General features: G+C 43.9%; 1 protein-coding gene across 2 annotated transcripts in view; it reads left to right on the plus strand.

Annotated features, from left to right (window-relative positions):
- The first annotated feature begins 320 nt into the window (after positions 1-320).
- The window catches only part of fndc3a (fibronectin type III domain containing 3A), a 185,004-nt gene continuing 166,511 nt past the window's right edge, over positions 321-18,813 (plus strand). The window contains exons 1-3 of one of the 2 annotated variants that reach the window (XM_038960993.1): positions 321-493; positions 609-678; positions 14,074-14,221. In XM_038960993.1, the coding sequence (XP_038816921.1) occupies positions 14,114-14,221 (108 nt within the window). In that variant the 5' untranslated portion in view covers positions 321-493; positions 609-678; positions 14,074-14,113. Of the gene's footprint in view, positions 679-14,073; positions 14,222-18,813 lie in introns of both variants that reach the window. The other variant, XM_038960994.1, reaches the window with a different exon arrangement.

An 18,813-nucleotide genomic window follows, 5' to 3' on the forward strand; every position in this document is an offset into this window, starting at 1 on the left:
TATCTTGGCCAGGTCGCAGTTGCAAATGAGAGGTTGTTCTCAACTAGCCTACCTGCTTAAATAAAGATGAAATAAATAAAATTAAAACAAATATTAATACTATGCAAGCCAATCTATATTGGCTAACAGTTGAGGAAAGATTGACTGAATCACTTCTTGTTTTTATAAGAAACATTGAAACTCCCATCTCATATAGCACAAGTGAACAGCAAACCTGGCTTCAAAAAACAAATATCTGGATGTGGGCTACAGTGAAATGTCTATGATGCGCATGCGTACAAAGATTTGTGTACATTCTTCTGCGAGTCAGTGCGAGAGACGGTTGCGTTATGTACGGACTGGAGCTGGGTTGACGGTTACAAAAGTGTCAAGAATAGCTGGTCATTTTGGGACAGAGAAAATCTCGAAATAGTTACTTTAAACACGTCTTCTCTGCGAAACATGTCACATACCCAAAGTCTTCTTGCGGTCTGAATCTGACTGACTACTTAACGTGAGTTAACTTCGCTAGCTAACGTTAGGTAGAGTAGCTATCCAGCTGTCAAGCTAACTACAACAGTATCAGGTGCTGCTTGCCTGTGCTAACTAATTATCTTCGACGATTATAGCTACCTACAGTAACTAGCTAACTTCATCACCATTAATCACATTGCTGCCGCCGAGCAAGGAACAACTGTGGTGAGTAGCATTTGGTGACATACATTTGGTGCTAATTAGCAACTAGCGTAGATAGCTAACTTAGCTACATTAGACAGTCTTGACTTGTGTAACGTTAATGCTAGGAAGCTAATCGATTGCTATACAAAGTTAAGTTATCCTAACGTAGCCATCGTCAGTGTGAATGTTACTCTCACATGTTGTTTTTGTTAATATTCGCTATTAGCGAGGTAATAGCTACATGTGTTGTAGGTAGGCCATTTAAAGCTAACTTTAGCTCGCTATTAAACGGCCTACTACAACACCTGTAGCTGGCTTTTACCATAGACGCTAACTGCTTTACCGCCTAGTATTGACGATAGTATGTATCTGACCGGGGAGTTTTGTTAAAACCCCCGACGCAAGGCTAAACATTAACACGCATCGCTTGCGGTACGTTTTTGAGAACACATGTTTAGGGTTTACAACCCTTGTTTACGGAAAACAGACGGAAGATGGAGTGGACTACCTGTGTTATCTGTTCTCTGAACACCTGTGTGTAAACGGAAGATGGACGCCACAAACGTCTTGTCACCGAGAAATGCTGTAGGCTGCAACTGTCTTAAAACCGGTTAAAACTAGGAGTGTGAAGGTTAACCAAACCCATAGTTCGGTACTATTGCGGTTTAAGTCCACGGTTCGATTTCGGTACAAAGAGAAAATTAAATGGCAATCACAATGTTCTTTGCATAGTCTTTTTCTTATCACATTTTATTTATCACATGCGCCGAATACCACAAGTGTAGACCTTCCCGTGGAAATGCTTAGTTACAAGCCCTTAACTTAACCAACAATGCAGTTCAAGAAATAGTTAAGAAAATATTGACTAAATATACTAAAGTGTGTGTGTGTGTGTGTGTGTGTGTGTGTGTGTGTGTGTGTGTGTGTGTGTATAAGATTTTATATATATATATATTTATTTTAGTAACACAACAAAATAACATATATATATATATATACAGGGGGTACTGAGTCAATGTGCAGGGGTACAGGTTAGTCGAGGTAATTTGTTCATGTATTTATTATGAATCCCCACTACTCTTCCTGGGGTCCAAACATATTAAAGCACTTACATTACTTAAAAAAACAATAGATGTAAAACAGTACATATATTATTATACCATTACATATCTAGAATACAAAATGTTTAATACCACCATACAACAATATCACAATGAATGTGTATGCATGTGTCTCTTAACAGTCCCCGTTGTTCCATAAGGTGTATTTTTATCTGTTTTTATTAATCTAATTTAACTGCTTGCATCAGTTACCTCATGTGGAATAGTTCCATGTAGTCATGGCTCTATGTAGTACTGTGCGCCTCCCATAGTCTGTTCTGGACTTGGGGACTGTGAAGAGACCTCTTGTGGCATGTCTTGTGGGGTATGCATGGGTGTCTGAGCTGTGTGCAAGTATTTTAAACTGGCAGCTCGGTACATTCAGCTTGTCAACACCTCTTACAAAAACAAGTGGAGATTAAGTCAATCTCTCCTCTACTTTGAGCCATGAGAGATTGATATGCATGTCATTAATGTTAGCTCACTGTGTACTTTTAAGGGCCAGCGTGCTGCCCTTTTCTATATTAAGGGACTATGCATAGATAATAGAGCGAGTAGCACCAGTGTGACACTGAGTAGTATAGAGGTCCTGGATGGCAGGAAGCTTGGCCTCAGTGATGTACTGGGCCGTTCGCACTACCCTCTGTAGCGCCTTAGGGTCAGATGCCGAGCAATTGCCATACCAGGCAATGATGTAACCGCTCAGGATGCTCTCGATGGTGCAGCTGTAGAACTGTGAGTTTCGGGGGACCTATGACAAATCTTTCAGTCTCCTGAGGGGGAAAATATGTTGTTGTGCCCTCTTCACATCTGTTGTATGTGTGTGTGTGTGTGTGTGTGTGTACCAGTCATAAGTTTGGACACACCTACTCATTCAAGGGTTTTTCTTTGTTTTTACTATTTTCTACATTGTAGAATAATAGTGAAGACATCAAAACTATGAAATAACACATATAGAATCATGTAGTAAAACAAAGTGTTAAACAAATCAAAATATATTTTAGATTCTTCTTAACTAACCCAAGCCTCCACCAAGTTCAGTTTTATGACTGCTGTGAAAGACATTTTAAATGATTACGTTCAGTCCAAGTTGTTCACAAATGAGTGAAGTGAACAACCGCGGGCTGTATGTGTTCAGGGTCTCTGAATACGAGCGCTGATCTAGGATCAGTTATCCTGTCTTATTTATTACGATCTATACGATATAACTGATCTTAGAGCAGCGCTCCTACTCTTGATAATCTACATTTAGCCCCAGATACAGTATTTCTCCAGTCCAGGTGTCCTATATAAGAGGGGTCATTACAGCTGCCGAGAGTAGGCTACTGGTTGTTGGGACAGACTCAGGAAGGCAGTTATGCTGTTTATAATCACCCGAAACTGAGAAACAAAACTATCACAACTATTTGGGCTTGTTTCAGTACTGTGTTGAGGTTGAACGTAAGAAACATTTTCAAGCGAAACTCCTCTCTGATCTCAGTTTGTCAGATTTTGTTCTTATGCACGATTATTGCCTGAGGATATTGAAAGTCATTTGCATTTGGGGCGGACATTTGGAGGAAATGATCACGTTCACCAGTAGTGTAACGTCATAGTTCCTAAGTATTGTAGCTAAGGATGTTGTCTTTGTGACCTCATGACTGAGTAAAGACCAATCTCTGTTTCCTCAGAGCACTTGACTTATGTCTGCACCCCATTCCCTATATAGTGCACTGCGTTTAACCAGGGCCAATAGGGAATAGGGTGCCTTTTAACCAGGGCCAATAGGGTGCCTTTTAACCAGGGCCAATAGGGTGCCTTTTAACCAGGGCCAATAGGGTGCCTTTTAACCAGGGCCAATAGGGTGCCTTTTAACCAGGGCCAATAGGGTGCCTTTTAACCAGGGCCAATAGGGACTAGGGTGCCATTTTGGAGGCATCCTTGACCTTACCTTTGACTCGACTCATCTTCTCCATCTATAGGTGTCTGCAACTCCTCCGCCATAATGGGTCCCCCCCCAATGTTAAAAAACCAAATACGCCCCTTCTCTCTCTCTCTGTCTCTCTCTCTCTATTGCTCTCATCTTTATTTCTTGCTAAATGATGGAAGTCATAAAAAAAACAAAAAAAACAAATTAAAAAAAAAACAATTATTTCTCACCCTGACTCTCACTGACACCAATAGTAGTAGAAAGTGGTCCACTTATTTTTCAGGGTGCCGTATTCCTGGCCGTTTTCTCTTGCCGTTGGGCCACTGCAGTCAGATCTTGAGAGGAGGCAATGACTGTGAGTAGTGTAATTGCCTATAACCCTGCCTGCCTGTGGTTAGCGCCGCACCGCTGGCTGCATTATAGCACTGCGTGGGTGTAGGGTAGACGGGGGACTTGGACGGGAGCTGGGCTGGCAGGTCAGTGAGAGGACCCTTAAGTGTTTGTACTCTAGCAAAGGGGAGGCTAGTATTCACATGGCCACTTAACATAATTGTGTGTGACCCACTTAGAGAGAGAGGTGTGTATGAGCTGTCCTCCAGGCCTGCTGCAGCAGAAGTCAGTTCTTTTAGGCCCCCAGCTCTAATGAGCTGTCCTCCATGGCCTGCTGCAGCGGTAGTCAGTTCTCTCAGGCCCCCAGCTCTAATGAGCTGTCCTCCAGGTCTGCTGCAGCAGAAGTCAGTTCTTTTAGGCCCCCAGCTCTAATGAGCTGTCCTCCATGGCCTGCTGCAGCAGAAGTCAGTTCTCTCAGGCCCCCAGCTCTAATGAGTTAGCCGAAGTCTATGCCCTTTCGTCGGTGTTTGGTCACCTGTAGGGATTCTTCAATAAAGTCTTTGTTGTCATTCAATCAGAGGCAACTGGTTTTCATGCACATTATTTTATTATTGAGAAATACTGCACCAAACATCTTTAGTTAGATGTAAAATTGGGCGACTGAGATCTCATCAAAAACATCTTAAGAGTTATCTTAGATTCAGTAGGACTATTTCAAGGAAGTGTTTTCTAGCTACCATGTATCAAAATGGACAAACAGTACTATTGCTACTCTTTTCTCATTTTTCGAGCGAAGGTCTTTTTAAGGGAGTATGGAAGCACACACTCGTCCGTTTCGCTGAGTTTGGCTTGGCGCCAGCCGACCTGATGCATGCTAACAGCTTAAGAATCATTATTTGCCCCACTGTGTGTGTGTGTGTGTGTGTGTGTGGATGCCCACTAAGGGGGCAGAGGATTGTATCGTAAACTGAACAGTCATCAGCTTTTAATGTCCCTTTTTACTCACTGTTATTGACCTCCTTATGCTAGTACCAACCCCCACATTTTTTGAAGGACTGTTATTTTCAATATAGAAACATTCATGACTACTATGTAAGCTGCTTGCTACATTGTTGATAGCTTTGTAATAGTAGTCTGCTGTACATTTTAATGAAGTTCTATTATATAGAAACATTCATATAATTATCATAGGCTGCTACTTTGCTGATAGCTTTGTAATGCAGTAGTTGATGCGGCTGTAATGCTATGATAACACTATCATTAACTGGGCCTAAAGAAAATTGCTGCAGGGGGTTCTGAGCTGTTGGCCGGGTTAGGGGTGGAAAGCATGGCCAGTCATAGAAAAAGGCTTATCGAAATGATCGATTATCGTGGATTTATCGGTGGTGCCAGTGTTTCCTAGCCTCAGTGCAGTGGGCAGCTGGGAGGAGGTGCTCTAATTCTCCATGGACTTTAGTGTCCCAAAACCTTTTGGAATTAGTGCTACAGGATGTACACTTCTGTTTGAAAAAGCTAGCCTGCTGCTACCAACTACTGCTGCCCTAAACTAATACCAACAACTGCTTCCACAGCAAATGCCACAACTACTAATACCAACGAATACAACTAAGTACCTACAATACATACATATTTACAAATTACTAGTGTCAGAGCTTCTGTCTGTGCCTTCCATCTTGACAGATGAGAATTAATTTATGTACTAGCCTCGAGATGCTAAAGGCTTTTTCCTCCCTGAATAAAGAACCCTGGCTGAGGTGTGTTTTGAATGAATGATTAAATGTCCTTGCAGTTATTACCGTGCTTCCTTAACTCCCAGGAACTTGCGTGTGCTAGACAAAAGGCTTTTATTTTGGCCTATACAACTGTCAAGTAACTCACAGGGCTCTAGTCAAAATCAGTGTTGAAATTAGTTACTTGGAAAAGTTAATATATTTATTGTTACATTTTGAATAAGATTTTTACCTGTTTGGAAAGTAACATGTTATATTACTTAGTTACTTTCATGAAGAAAAAAACCCCGAAATCTCATTGTTTTGAATTGTCAGAGGGAGCAAGGCGAGTTGCGCAAATTTTACCAAAGATCGGTTACCTTGCCCTAATTCAAACAGCGCACCTCTTTCTCGTGCGGCTGAAGCACGTCTCTGTTTTCATTTGAGCGCACCAGAGCAGTTCTTCCACTGTCTGGAGAAACGGTCAGGCATATTTAAGGTTGCATTGGCTACCACACCACAAGTGGAGGACTTGTGTTAGAGGTCACTGTTCTACCTGAATTCGACCCAAAACCAACAAGGAAGTATGTTAGTGTTGTATGAAACCAATAGGTGTGTGAAGCGACGCTCACAATCGCTCTTCATTTCTATTCAAACACTCACTCTGTAGAAATATGATTCTGATAGTAATGGACACGTTGTTTGACAAGGTAATTGTAATATTAGCCGATATGAAAAAGTAACACACCTCCAAAGTTATTTGATTACGTAACACGGTACTTTTTTTTAACACGTTACCCCCCCAACACTGGTCAAATGTAGTGCACTATGCAGGGAAAAGGGTGTATTTGTCATGTGTTCTCTTTGTGTATGTACAGTGCATTTGGAAAGTATTCAGACCCCTTCATTGTATCCCCCCCCCCAACCATTTTGTTACGTTACAGCCTTATTCTAAAATGGATTAAATAAAAAAAATATCATCGTTAATCTGCAGACAATACTTCCTGATGACAAAGCAAAAACAGGTTTTTAGAAATTTTGCAAATTTATTAAGCAATAAAAAACAAATCTTACATTCGTAAGTATTCAGACCCTTTGCTATGAGACTCATAATTGAGCTCAGGTGCATCCTGTTTCCATTGATCATCCTTGAGATGTTTCTTCAACTAGATTGGAGTCCACCTGTGGTAAATTCAATTGGTTGGACATGATTTGGAAAGGCACTCACCTGTCTATATAAGGTCCCACAGTTGACAGTGCATGTCGGAGCAAAAAACAGGCCATGAGGTCAAAGGAATTGTCCGTAGAGCTCCGAGACAGGATTGTGTCGAGGCACCGATCTGGGGAAAGGTACCAAAACATTTCTGCAGCATTGAAGGTCCCCAAGAACACAGTGGCCTCCATTCTTTAATGGAAGAAGTTTGGAACCACCAAGACTCCCCCTAGAGCTGGTCGCCCGGCCAAACTGAGCAATCAGGGGAGAAGGGCCTTGGTCAGGGAGGTGACCAAGAACCCGATGGTCACTCTGACAGAGCTCCAGATTTCTTCTGTGGAGATGGGAGAACCTTCCAGAAGGACAACCATCTCTGCAGCACTCCACCAATCAGGCCTTTATGGTAGAGTGGCCAGACGGAAGCCACTCCTCAGTAAAAGGCACATGACAGCCCACTTGGAGTTTGCCAAAAGGCACCTAAAGACTCTCAGAACATGAGAAACAAGATTCTCTGGTCTGATGAAACCAATATTGAACTCTTTGGCCTGAATGCCAAGCGTCATGTCTGGAGGAAACCTGGCACCATCACTACGGTGAAGCATGGTTGTGGCAGCATCATTCTGTGGGGATGTTTTTCAGCGACAGGGAGACTAGTCAGGATCGAGGGAAAGATGAACGGAGCAAAGTACAGAGAGATCCTTGATGAAAACCTGCTCCAGAGCGCTCAGGACCTCAGACTGGGGCGGAGGTTCACCTTCCAATAGGACAGCGACCCTCAGCACACAGCCAAGACAATGCAGGAGTAGCTTCGTGTCATGTCTCTGAATGTCCTTGAATGGCCCAGTCAGAGCCCGGACTTGAACCCGATCGAACATCTCTGGAGATGTCTCTGCATCTGTTGCCTGTTTGAGAGTTTAATAGCCTACTGATTCCGTGAGCTCAAAGCCTCACGCAACCACATTTACAAATTCTGCGGGTTTTAAATCTTTGCTATGCTGTAATAAATGTTTTACACTATTTTTCTTTAGACCAGCCTCACTGGTATTATTTAGAATTTATTCAGTGTTTACACTTCCAAATTGTCTGAATTTTTAATAACCCTCCTTTTTCCTTGATCTCCTTCTTGTTCCTTGATCGTCATTGTTGTAATAATAATAATCGTCATTTATCATTAGTACAGCATGCTTAGTATCGCAGCCTTGTATAACCACCATTGAGCTGTAGGCCCGAAGAGCGCATCATGTTTAGTCTTAATACTGTAACTTAGTAAGGCCCATTATTTCAACACTTTTATATTGGCTACTGTATCCATCATTTATTCCTTATGTTATAGACAGAAGCGTGCTACTTGGCAGACCAATCCGAACTCCTCTCTCGGGCATTTCCTGCACATCCATTATCTCAGCCAATCATGGCTAACTGGAAAAGTTCCTGTCTTTTTCCGTGGCTAAACCAAACTAGGCTCGTAATTTAACAATTGTATTCGTATTTACAGATGGTATACAAGTTTGTTATTAAGGCTCATGAAAGGTCAAGAAGGGATTTCTGCCATAAAACGCATTTTGATAAAATGTTTTACATTTAAATGCCTCTAGTAGTGATGCGGGACTTATGCCTAGTTTCCTGAAATGTGTCACATGACACACCCTGTGTGTTTTTAATAACATCAACTATATGCGTTGACCTTGTCTGATGCTTTAAGCTTACTGTTTGATGAAATAAGACACAAATGACTCGAGGGAGCCAGAGATCTAGAGGAAGAGAAAAAAACATGAACCTGACCCAACCAGTCTCCTCCTGCTGGCTTTCTCAGATTCTGCCATTATTCTCCTGAAGTTACCGCTAATAGGCTGCAGGAGGAACACCTTTTCTCATGTGGCATTACAATTTATATTTTCTACCGATCTGTGTGCCAGTTATGGTTTTTATATGCACATAAAGACACATCTCAATCATTGTCATGTGGTTCATCAAAATTCTGTCTAAATGAAAATTATAGAAACCTAAACTTTTATTGCCAAATTTCTAAAAAGATCCAACATATAAAAACTGCAGCCTGCAGGTAGAAAATATCCTGATTTAAAAAAAAAAAAAAAAAAAAAAAATATCCCTAGAAATTGCATTGGCTACGCATGGCCTGTCTGCAACGAACTTGAAACATTGTATCAACTATTTAACGGGTTAGACCCGATGCTCTTTGAAACATTGTATCAACTATTTAACTTGGGTTAGACCTGAAGCTCTTTGAAACATTGTATCAACTATTTAACTTGGGTTAGACCTGAAGCTCTTTGAAACATTGTATCAACTATTTAACCTGGGTTAGACCTGAAGCTCTTTGAAACATTGTATCAACTATTTAACTTGGGTTAGACCAAGCAAACTTGCAACATTGTATAAAATATTCTGGGCCCTCAAGAGTTTTCTGTGCTTGTGAGCTCGGGACAGACACAGCTGTAGGCTATTTGCTCAAGGGATAAGAAGCAGTGTTTGACTTGGGCGGTAGTTGCTCACTGCAATTTTCCACTGCTTGAGCTCTTGTTCCTCTTACAGAATATTTGCTCAAAAGTATTGTAGAGCTCCTGCGTCTAAATATAAACAGTACAAGCACCCAAAATGAGTATTTACAGATGGCATATAAGTTTAGCACTGATAAGAAGTAATCAGGTAGGCCTATTTTTTGACTTTCCAGTGGATCAGAGCATGACATTTTTCCCTTTCATGCTCACCCCGGCTATCCTACAATCGAAGCTTGATGCCCTCAATCTCACACAAATTATCAATGAACCTACCAGGTACAACCCCAAATCCATAAACACGGGCACCCTCATAGATATCATCTTAACCAACCTGCCCTCCCAAACCAGGATCTCAGCTATCACTGCCTCATTGCTTGCGTCTGTAATGGGTCTGCGGTCAAATGACCAACCCTCATCACTGTCAAACGCTCCCAAAACCTTTCTAATCGACCTGGCCCGGGTATCCTGGAAGGATATTGACCTCATTCCATCAGTAGAAGATTCCTAGTTATTTTTAAGTGTTTTCCTCACAATCTTAAATAAGCATGCCCCAGTCAAATTTAGAACCAGGAACAGATATAGCCCGTGGTTTACTCCAGACCCGACTGCCCTTGACCAGCACAAAAACATCCTGTGGCGTTCTGCATTAGCATCGAATAGCCCCCCGCGATACGCAACTTTTCAGGGTAGTTGAAGTCAGGAAAGCAAAGGCTAGCTTTTTCAAACACATTTGCATCCTGATGCACAAACTGCAAAAAGTTCTGGGACACTGTAAAGTCCATGGAGAATAAGAGCACCTCCTCCCAGCTGCTCACTGCTCTGAGGCTAGGAAACACTGTCACCACCGATAAATCCACGATAATCGATCATTTCAATAAGCCTTTTTCTACAGCTGGCCATGCTTTCCACCTGGCTACCCCTACCCCGGTCAACTGCCCTGCACCCCCCCCACAGCAACTCGCCCAAGCCTCCCCCATTTCTCCTTCACCTAAATACAGATAGCTGATGTTCTGAAAGAGCGGCAAAATCTGGACCCTCTTTATAAAATTTACAAACCGAAATTGCTGCTACCCTTATTACTAGCCTGTTCAACCTCTTTCGTATCTACTGAGACCCCCAAAGATTGGATAGCTGCTGTGGTCATCCCCCTCTTCAAAGGGGGAGACACTCTAGACCCAAACTGCTACAGACCTATATCCATCCTGCCCTGCCTTTCTAAGGTCTTCGAAAACCAAGTTAACAAACAGATCACTGTACATTTCGAATCCCATCGTACCTTCTCCGCTATGCAATCTGGTTCCCGAGCTGGTCATGGGTGCACCTCAGCCACGCTCAAGATCCTAAACGATATCATAACCTCCATCGATAAGAGACAATACTGTGCAGCTGTATTCATCAACCTGGCCAAGGCTTTTGACTCTGTCAATCACCACATTCTTATCGGCAGACTCAACAGCCTTGGTTTCTCAAATGACTGCCTCGCCTGGTTCACCAACTACTTCTCTGATAGAGTTCAGTGTGTCAAATCGGAGGGCCTGTTGTCCGGACCTCTGGCAGTCTCTATGAGGGTGTGCCACAGGGTTCAATTCTCGGGCCGTCTCTTTTTTTCTCTGTATACATCAATGATGTTGCTCTTGCTGCTGGTGATTCTCTGATCCATCTCTACGCAGACGACACCATTCTGTATACCTCTGGCCCTTCCTTGGACACTGTGTTAACTAACCTCCAGACGAGCTTCAATGCCATACAACTCTCCTTCCATGGCCTTCAACTGCTCTTAAATGCAAGTAAAACTAAATGTGTGCTCTTCAACCAATCGCTGTCCACACCTGCCCGCCCGTCCAGCATCACTACTCTGGACGGTTCTGACCTAGAATACGTGGGCATCTACAAATACCGAGGTATCTGGTTAGACTGTAAACTCTCCTTCCAGACTTACATTAAGCATCTCCAATCCAAAATGAAATCTAGAATTGGCTTCCTATTTAGCAACAAAGCATCCTTCACTCATGCTGCCAAACATACCCTCGTAAAACTGACCATCCTACCGATCCTCGACTTCGGCGATGTAATTTACTAAATAGCCTCCAACACTCTACTCAACAAATTGGATGCAGTCTATCACAGTGCCATCCGTTTTGTCACCAAAGCCCCATATACCATCCACCACAGCAACCTGTATGCTCTCGTTGGCTGGCCCTCGCTTCATATTCGCCGCCAAACCCACTGGCTCCAGGTCATCTGCAAGTCTTTGCTAGGTAAAGCCCCGCCTTATCTCAGCTCACTGGTCACCATAGCAGCACCCACCCATAGCACGCGCTCCAGCAGGTATATTTTACTGGTCACCCCCAAAGCCAATTCCTCCTTTGACCGCCTTTCCTAACAGTTCTCTGCTGCCAATGACTGGAACGAACTGCAAATATCACTGAAGCTGGAGACTCTTATCTCCCTCACTAACTTTAAGCACCAGCTGTCAGAGCAGCTCATAGATCACTGCACCTGTACACAGCCCATCTGTAAATAGCCCATCCAACTACCTCATCCCCATACTGTTATTTACATTTTCTTGCTCCTTTGCAGCCCATTATCTCTACTTGCACATTCATCTTCTGCACATCTATCACTCCAGTCTCTATCACTCCAGTGTTTTAATTGCTAAATTGTAATTATTTCGCCACTATGGCCTATTTTTTTGCCTTACCTCCCTTATCTTACCTCATTTGCACACACTGTGTGTGTGTATGTATGTATGTATGTATGTATACCTACCTGGCCTACCTGGTTAAATAAAGGTGTGAAAAAAATAATGGGTTATTGAAAGGTGTGTGTGTGTGCTGGAAAGATCTTTCAAATACTTTGTTACTGTTGTAATTCTCAATGGATGTAAAAACAGACTTTGTTGGGATAAAGGAACAATGAGCTCCACAGGTCATTGGTGGTGGTGCGTTAAACCAATCAGAAATACTGTCAGATTGGCCAGGTAGCCTATAGGCCTGCTTCTATGTGTAATCAGGGCCAGGTAGCCTATAGGCCTGCTTCTATGTGTAATCAGGGCCAGGTAGCCTATAGGCCTGCTTCTATGTGTAATCAGGCCAGGTAGCCTACAGGCCTGCTTCTATGTGTAATCAGGGCCAGGTAGCCTATAGGCCTGCTTCTATGTGTAATCAGGGCCAGGTAGCCTACAGGCCTGCTTCTATGTGTAATCAGGGCCAGGTAGCCTACAGGCCTGCTTCTATGTGTAATCAGGTGCGTGTCCTTACTCAACGTTGACAGGAGCGCTCCAAACACAAGATAATGACTCAATTGAATTGACAAAACTCATAAATGGAATGAAATTAACTTGTTTTTCACTAGTGTAGCAGCATAGGTTGTGCGCTCTGCAAACAAAGTGTCCACTCTGAAAAGGAGGATGTAAGACTGGAATAATAATACAGAATGTGTTAAAATAAGTGACCATAACCAAAGCAACGAACATTGTGGATGAGAAGGCTAAATGTACTACTGGTGATTATGTGTAATGGGGAAATGATAGACACTAACGATCAAATGCAAACGATTCACACAATGAAGTTATGAAACAATGAATGTGCACAAATTGGCGGGAAGAGAGAAGTGCATCTGGGTGCTGCGTGGTCAATTCGACTTCTGCGTTGGCCGTGCAGCATTTACAGTGATGCAGAATTCAGGGCATTCATACAATCTTGCGTTTCGGCAGAGCAGCACAGAGCTGTTGTGAAGAAATTTAGGAAGTGAGTTTGTGTTTTATACAGGATGTGCCTACCCGCCTACCGTCAACCAATCTTGTCAATGCGGAGCTATACAGAGCCCGCCGCATTGTTACACCATTAAGGAGGCGCATGGCACCTCGTTCGATTTGGCCTCCGCATGACTCCGGAAGCTCTGCGATATTGTCACACCCTTTCATATGGAGCTTCCGACGTAAAGTATTAGTCTAGGCCTCCGCATGACTCCGGAAGCTCTGCGATATTGTCACACCCTTCATATGGAGCTTCCGACGTAAAGTATTAGTCTAGGCCTCCGCATGACTCCGGAAGCTCTGCGATATTGTCACACCCTTTCATATGGAGCTTCCGACGTAAAGTATTAGTCTAGGCCTCCGCATGACTCCGGAAGCTCTGCGATATTGTCACACCCTTCATATGGAGCTTCCGACGTAAAGTATTAGTCTAGGCCTCCGCAATGGATTTGTTCACTGAGATGGGCGCCTGTGTGTGTGTGTGTGTGTGTATGTATGTTATGTGTGTGTGTGCTACTGCTCGACTAAAATCTTGGTCGACCAACAGCTTATCAACCAAGCAATCGACTAATTGGGGTCTTCCCTACCATAAAGGGTACTACTGTAGACCAGGGTCCGTAGGGTCCTATCTAGGGGATAGGGTGCCATTTGTTACACAGCTGGGACATCTTTCAGAATGGTTATCCATGGCATTGATTGCTGCTCATTTCTTTTATTTTGCGTTCGGGGGAACTTAACTGTGCTGCGAGTCTTTTTTATTTGTTAAGAGCGGCGACTGTCGAAGGACATGCATAGCGGTAGTGTTTCTAGGCTCACGTCTTTGTGAATGGGTTCCGTACGTCCGTGCCATCGTTGTGATGACTGTCCGTTGTGTTCCAGGAGCTTGGAGTGCCTGGTCGGTGTTGTGAATGAGGGAGTCATGGCAGACCACACCCCCCCACTGGAGTCCGGCCAGATACTCAGCCCCGACCTCCCGCTCCTCGCCTCGCCTCCCCCTGCCATGGTCAACGGAGAGGGACCCCAGCAGGTACGGTCACATTCTATTACATTCTATAATGTGTAGGCCCTGAATATTGGACCCCAGCTGGTACTGTCACATTCTATAATGTGTAGGCCCTGAATACTGGACCCCAGCTGGTACTGTCACATTCTATTCTATAATGTGTAGGCCCTGAATATTGGACCCCAGCTGGTACTGTCACATTCTATAATGTGTAGGCCCTGAATACTGGACCCCAGCAGGTACTGTCACATTCTATTACATTCTATAATGTGTAGCCCCTGAATACTGGACCCCAGCTGGTACTGTCACATTCTATTCTATAATGTGTAGGCCCTGAATACTGGACCCCAGCTGGTACTGTCACATTCTATTCTATAATGTGTAGGCCCTGAATACTGGACCCCAGCTGGTACTGTCACATTCTATTATATTCTATAATTTGTTGGCCCTGAACACTGGACCCCAGCTGGTACTGTCACATTCTATTACATTCTATAATGTGTAGGCCCTGAATACTGGACCCCAGCTGGTACTGTCACATTCTATTACATTCTATAATGTGTAGGCCCTGAATACTGGACCCCAGCTGGTACTGTCACATTCTATAATGTGTAGGCCCTGAATACTGGACCCCAGCAGGTACTGTCACATTCTATAATGTGTAGGCCCTGAATACTGGACCCCAGCAGGTACTATTATATTCTATAATGTGTAGGCCCTGAATACTGGACCCCAGCGGGTACTGTCACATTCTATTACATTCTATATTGTGTAGACCCTGAATACTGGACCCCAGCGGGTACTGTCACATTCTATTACATTCTATAATGTGTAGCCCCTGAATACTGGACCCCAGCTGGTACTGTCACATTCTATTACATAATGTGTAGGCCCTGAATACTGGACCCCAGCAGGTACTGTCACATTCTATTATATTCTATAATGTGTAGCCCCTGAATACTGGACCCCAGCTGGTACTGTCACATTCTATTACATAATGTGTAGGCCCTGAATACTGGACCCCAGCAGGTACTATTATATTCTATAATGTGTAGGCCCTGAATACTGGACCCCAGCAGGTACTATTATATTCTATAATGTGTAGGCCCTGAATACTGGACCCCAGCAGGTACTATTATATTCTATAATGTGTAGGCCCTGAATACTGGACCCCAGCTGGTACTGTCACATTCTATTAAATAATGTGTAGGCCCTGAATACTGGACCCCAGCTGGTACTGTCACATTCTATTACATAATGTGTAGGCCCTGAATACTGGACCCCAGCAGGTACTATCACATTCTATTACATTCTATAATGTGTAGCCCCTGAATACTGGACCCCAGCAGGTACTGTCACATTCTATTCTATAATGTGTAGGCCCTGAATACTGGACCCCAGCTGGTACTGTCACATTCTATTCTATAATGTGTAGGCCCTGAATACTGGACCCCAGCTGGTACTGTCACATTCTATTCTATAATGTGTAGGCCCTGAATACTGGACCCCAGCTGGTACTGTCACATTCTATTCTATAATGTGTAGGCCCTGAATACTGGACCCCAGCTGGTACTGTCACATTCTATTCTATAATGTGTAGGCCCTGAATACTGGACCCCAGCTGGTACTGTCACATTCTATAATGTGTAGGCCCTGAATTCTGGACCCCAGCTGGTACTGTCACATTCTATTCTATAATGTGTAGGCCCTGAATACTGGACCCCAGCTGGTACTGTCACATTCTATTCTATAATGTGTAGGCCCTGAATACTGGACCCCAGCTGGTACTGTCACATTCTATAATGTGTAGGCCCTGAATTCTGGACCCCAGCTGGTACTGTCACATTCTATTCTATAATGTGTAGGCCCTGAATACTGGACCCCAGCTGGTACTGTCACATTCTATAATGTGTAGGCCCTGAATTCTGGACCCCAGCTGGTACTGTCACATTCTATTACATTCTATAATGTGTAGGCCCTGAATACTGGACCCCAGCAGGTACTGTCACATTCTATAATGTGTAGGCCCTGAACACTGGACCCCAGCTGGTACTGTCACATTATATTACATTCTATATTGTGTAGGCCCTGAATACTGGACCTCAGCAGGTACTGTCACATTCTATTACATTCTATAATGTGTAGGCCCTGAATACTGGACCCCAGCAGGTACTGTCACATTCTATAATGTGTAGGCCCTGAATGCTGGTACTGTCACATTCTATTATATTCTATAATTTGTTGGCCCTGAATACTGGACCCCAGCTGGTACTGTCACATTCTATAATGTGTAGGCCCTGAATGCTGGTACTGTCACATTCTATTATATTCTATAATTTGTTGGCCCTGAATACTGGACCTCAGCAGGTACTGTCACATTCTATTACATTCTATAATGTGTAGGCCCTGAATACTGGACCCCAGCAGGTACTGTCACATTCTATAATGTGTAGGCCCTGAATGCTGGTACTGTCACATTCTATTATATTCTATAATTTGTTGGCCCTGAATACTGGACCCCAGCTGGTACTGTGATAGAGTAGAGATGTACTATCTATAGTTGTGTTTTAACTGGAATTAGGATGTGTCCCTCTGTGAACTCTCGAGGTTGTAAAACTTGTACCTATGTTTACTGCCTGGGCTTGTTTAGGGAACTAAACCTTGGCTGTGTTAATCCCCTTCTGACACTTGAGCTGTAGGTATAATACCACTAATGTTTTCCTAAAAGCTTTCATAAACCTTGATCTCTCTGTAACGTTAGTTATAGTGATCGTTAGTACTGTAATAGTGATCGTTAGTACTAGTAATAGTGATCGTTAGTACTAGTAATAGTGATCGTTAGTACTAGTAATAGTGATCGTTAGTACTAGTAATAGTGATAGTTAGTACTAGTAATAGTGTTTGTTCGTACTAATAGTGATCACAAAGTGCTGTACAGAAACCCAGCCTAAAACCCCAAACAGCAAGCAATGCAGATGTAGAAGCACGGTGGCTAGGGAAAACTCCCTAGAAAGGCAGGAACCTAGGAAGAAACCTAGAGAGGAACCAGGCTATGAGGGGTGGCCAGTCTTCTTCCGGCTGTGCCGGTAGAGATTATAACAGTACATGGCCAAGATGTTCAAACGTTCATATATGACCAGCAGGGTCAGATGAAAATAATCAGTGGTTGTAGAGGGTGGAACAGGTCAGCACCTCAGGAGTAAATGTCAGTTGGCTTTTCATAGCCGATCATTCAGAGTTAGAGACAGCAGGTGCGGTAGAGAGAGAGTCCAAAACAGCAGGTCCGGGACAAGGTAGCACATCTGGTGACCAGGTCAGGGTTCCCTAGCCGCAGGCAGAACAGTTGAAACTGGAGCAGCAGCAAGACCAGGTGGGCTGGGGACAGCAAGGAGTCATCAGGCCAGGTAGTCCTGAGGCATGGTCCTGTGGGGGAGGGGCGGGTCCAACTCAAGGTGTCATTTAAACTTAATACATAAACTCAGCAAAAAAAGAAACATCCTCTCACTGTCAACTGTGTTTATTTTCAGCAAACTTAACATGTGTAAATATTTGTATGAACATAACAAGATTCAACAACTGAGACATAAACTGAACAAGTTCCACAGACATGTGACTAACAGAAATGGAATAATGTGTCCCTGAACAAAGGGTTAAAATCAAAAGTAACTGGTGTGGCCACCAGCTGCATTAAGTACTGCAGTGCATCTCCTCATGAACTGCACCAGATTTGCCAGTTCTTGCTGTGAAATGTTACCCCACTGTTCCAACAAGGCACCTGCAAGTTCCCGGACATTTCTGGGGGGAATGGCCCTAGCCCTCACCCTCCGATCCAACATGTCCCAGACGTGCTCAATGGGATTGAGATCCGGGCTCGTCGCTGGCCATGGCAGAACACTGACATTCCTGTCTTGCAGGAAATCACACACAGAACGAGCAGTATGGCTGGTGGCATTGTCATGCTGGAGGGTCATGTCAGGATGAGCCTGCAGGAAGGGTACCACATGAGGGAGGAGGATGTCTTCCCTGTAACGCACAGCCTTGAGATTGCCTTCAATGGACAACAAGCTCAGTCCGATGATGCTGTGACACCCCGCCCCAGACCACGAAGGACCCTCCACCTCCAAATTGATCCCTCTCCAGAGTACAGGCCTCGTTGTAACACTCATTCCTTCGACGATAAACGCGAATCCGACCATCACCCCTGGTGAGACAAAACCGAGACTCGTCAGTGAAGAGCACTTTTTGCCAGTCCTGTCTGGTCCAGCGACTGTGGGTTTGTGCCCATAGGCGACGTTGTTGCCGGTGATGTCTGGTGAGGATCTGCCTTTACAACAGGCCTACAAGCCCTCAGTCCAGCCTCTCTCAACCTATTGCGGACAGTCTGAGCACTGATGGAGGGATTGTGCGTTCCTGGTGTAACTCCGGCAGTTGTTTTTGTCATCCTGTACCTGTCCCGCAGGTGTGATGTTCGTATGAACCGATCCTGTGCAGGTATTGTTTTACGTGGTCTGCCACTGCGAGGGTGATCAGCTGTCCGTCCTGTCTCCCTGTAGCGCTGTCTTAGGCGTCTCACAGTACGGACATTGCAATTTATTGCCCTGGCCACATCTGCAGTC

Source organism: Salvelinus namaycush, chromosome 23 (assembly GCF_016432855.1).
Source record: "Salvelinus namaycush isolate Seneca chromosome 23, SaNama_1.0, whole genome shotgun sequence".
NCBI classification, from domain to species: Eukaryota; Metazoa; Chordata; class Actinopteri; order Salmoniformes; family Salmonidae; genus Salvelinus; species Salvelinus namaycush.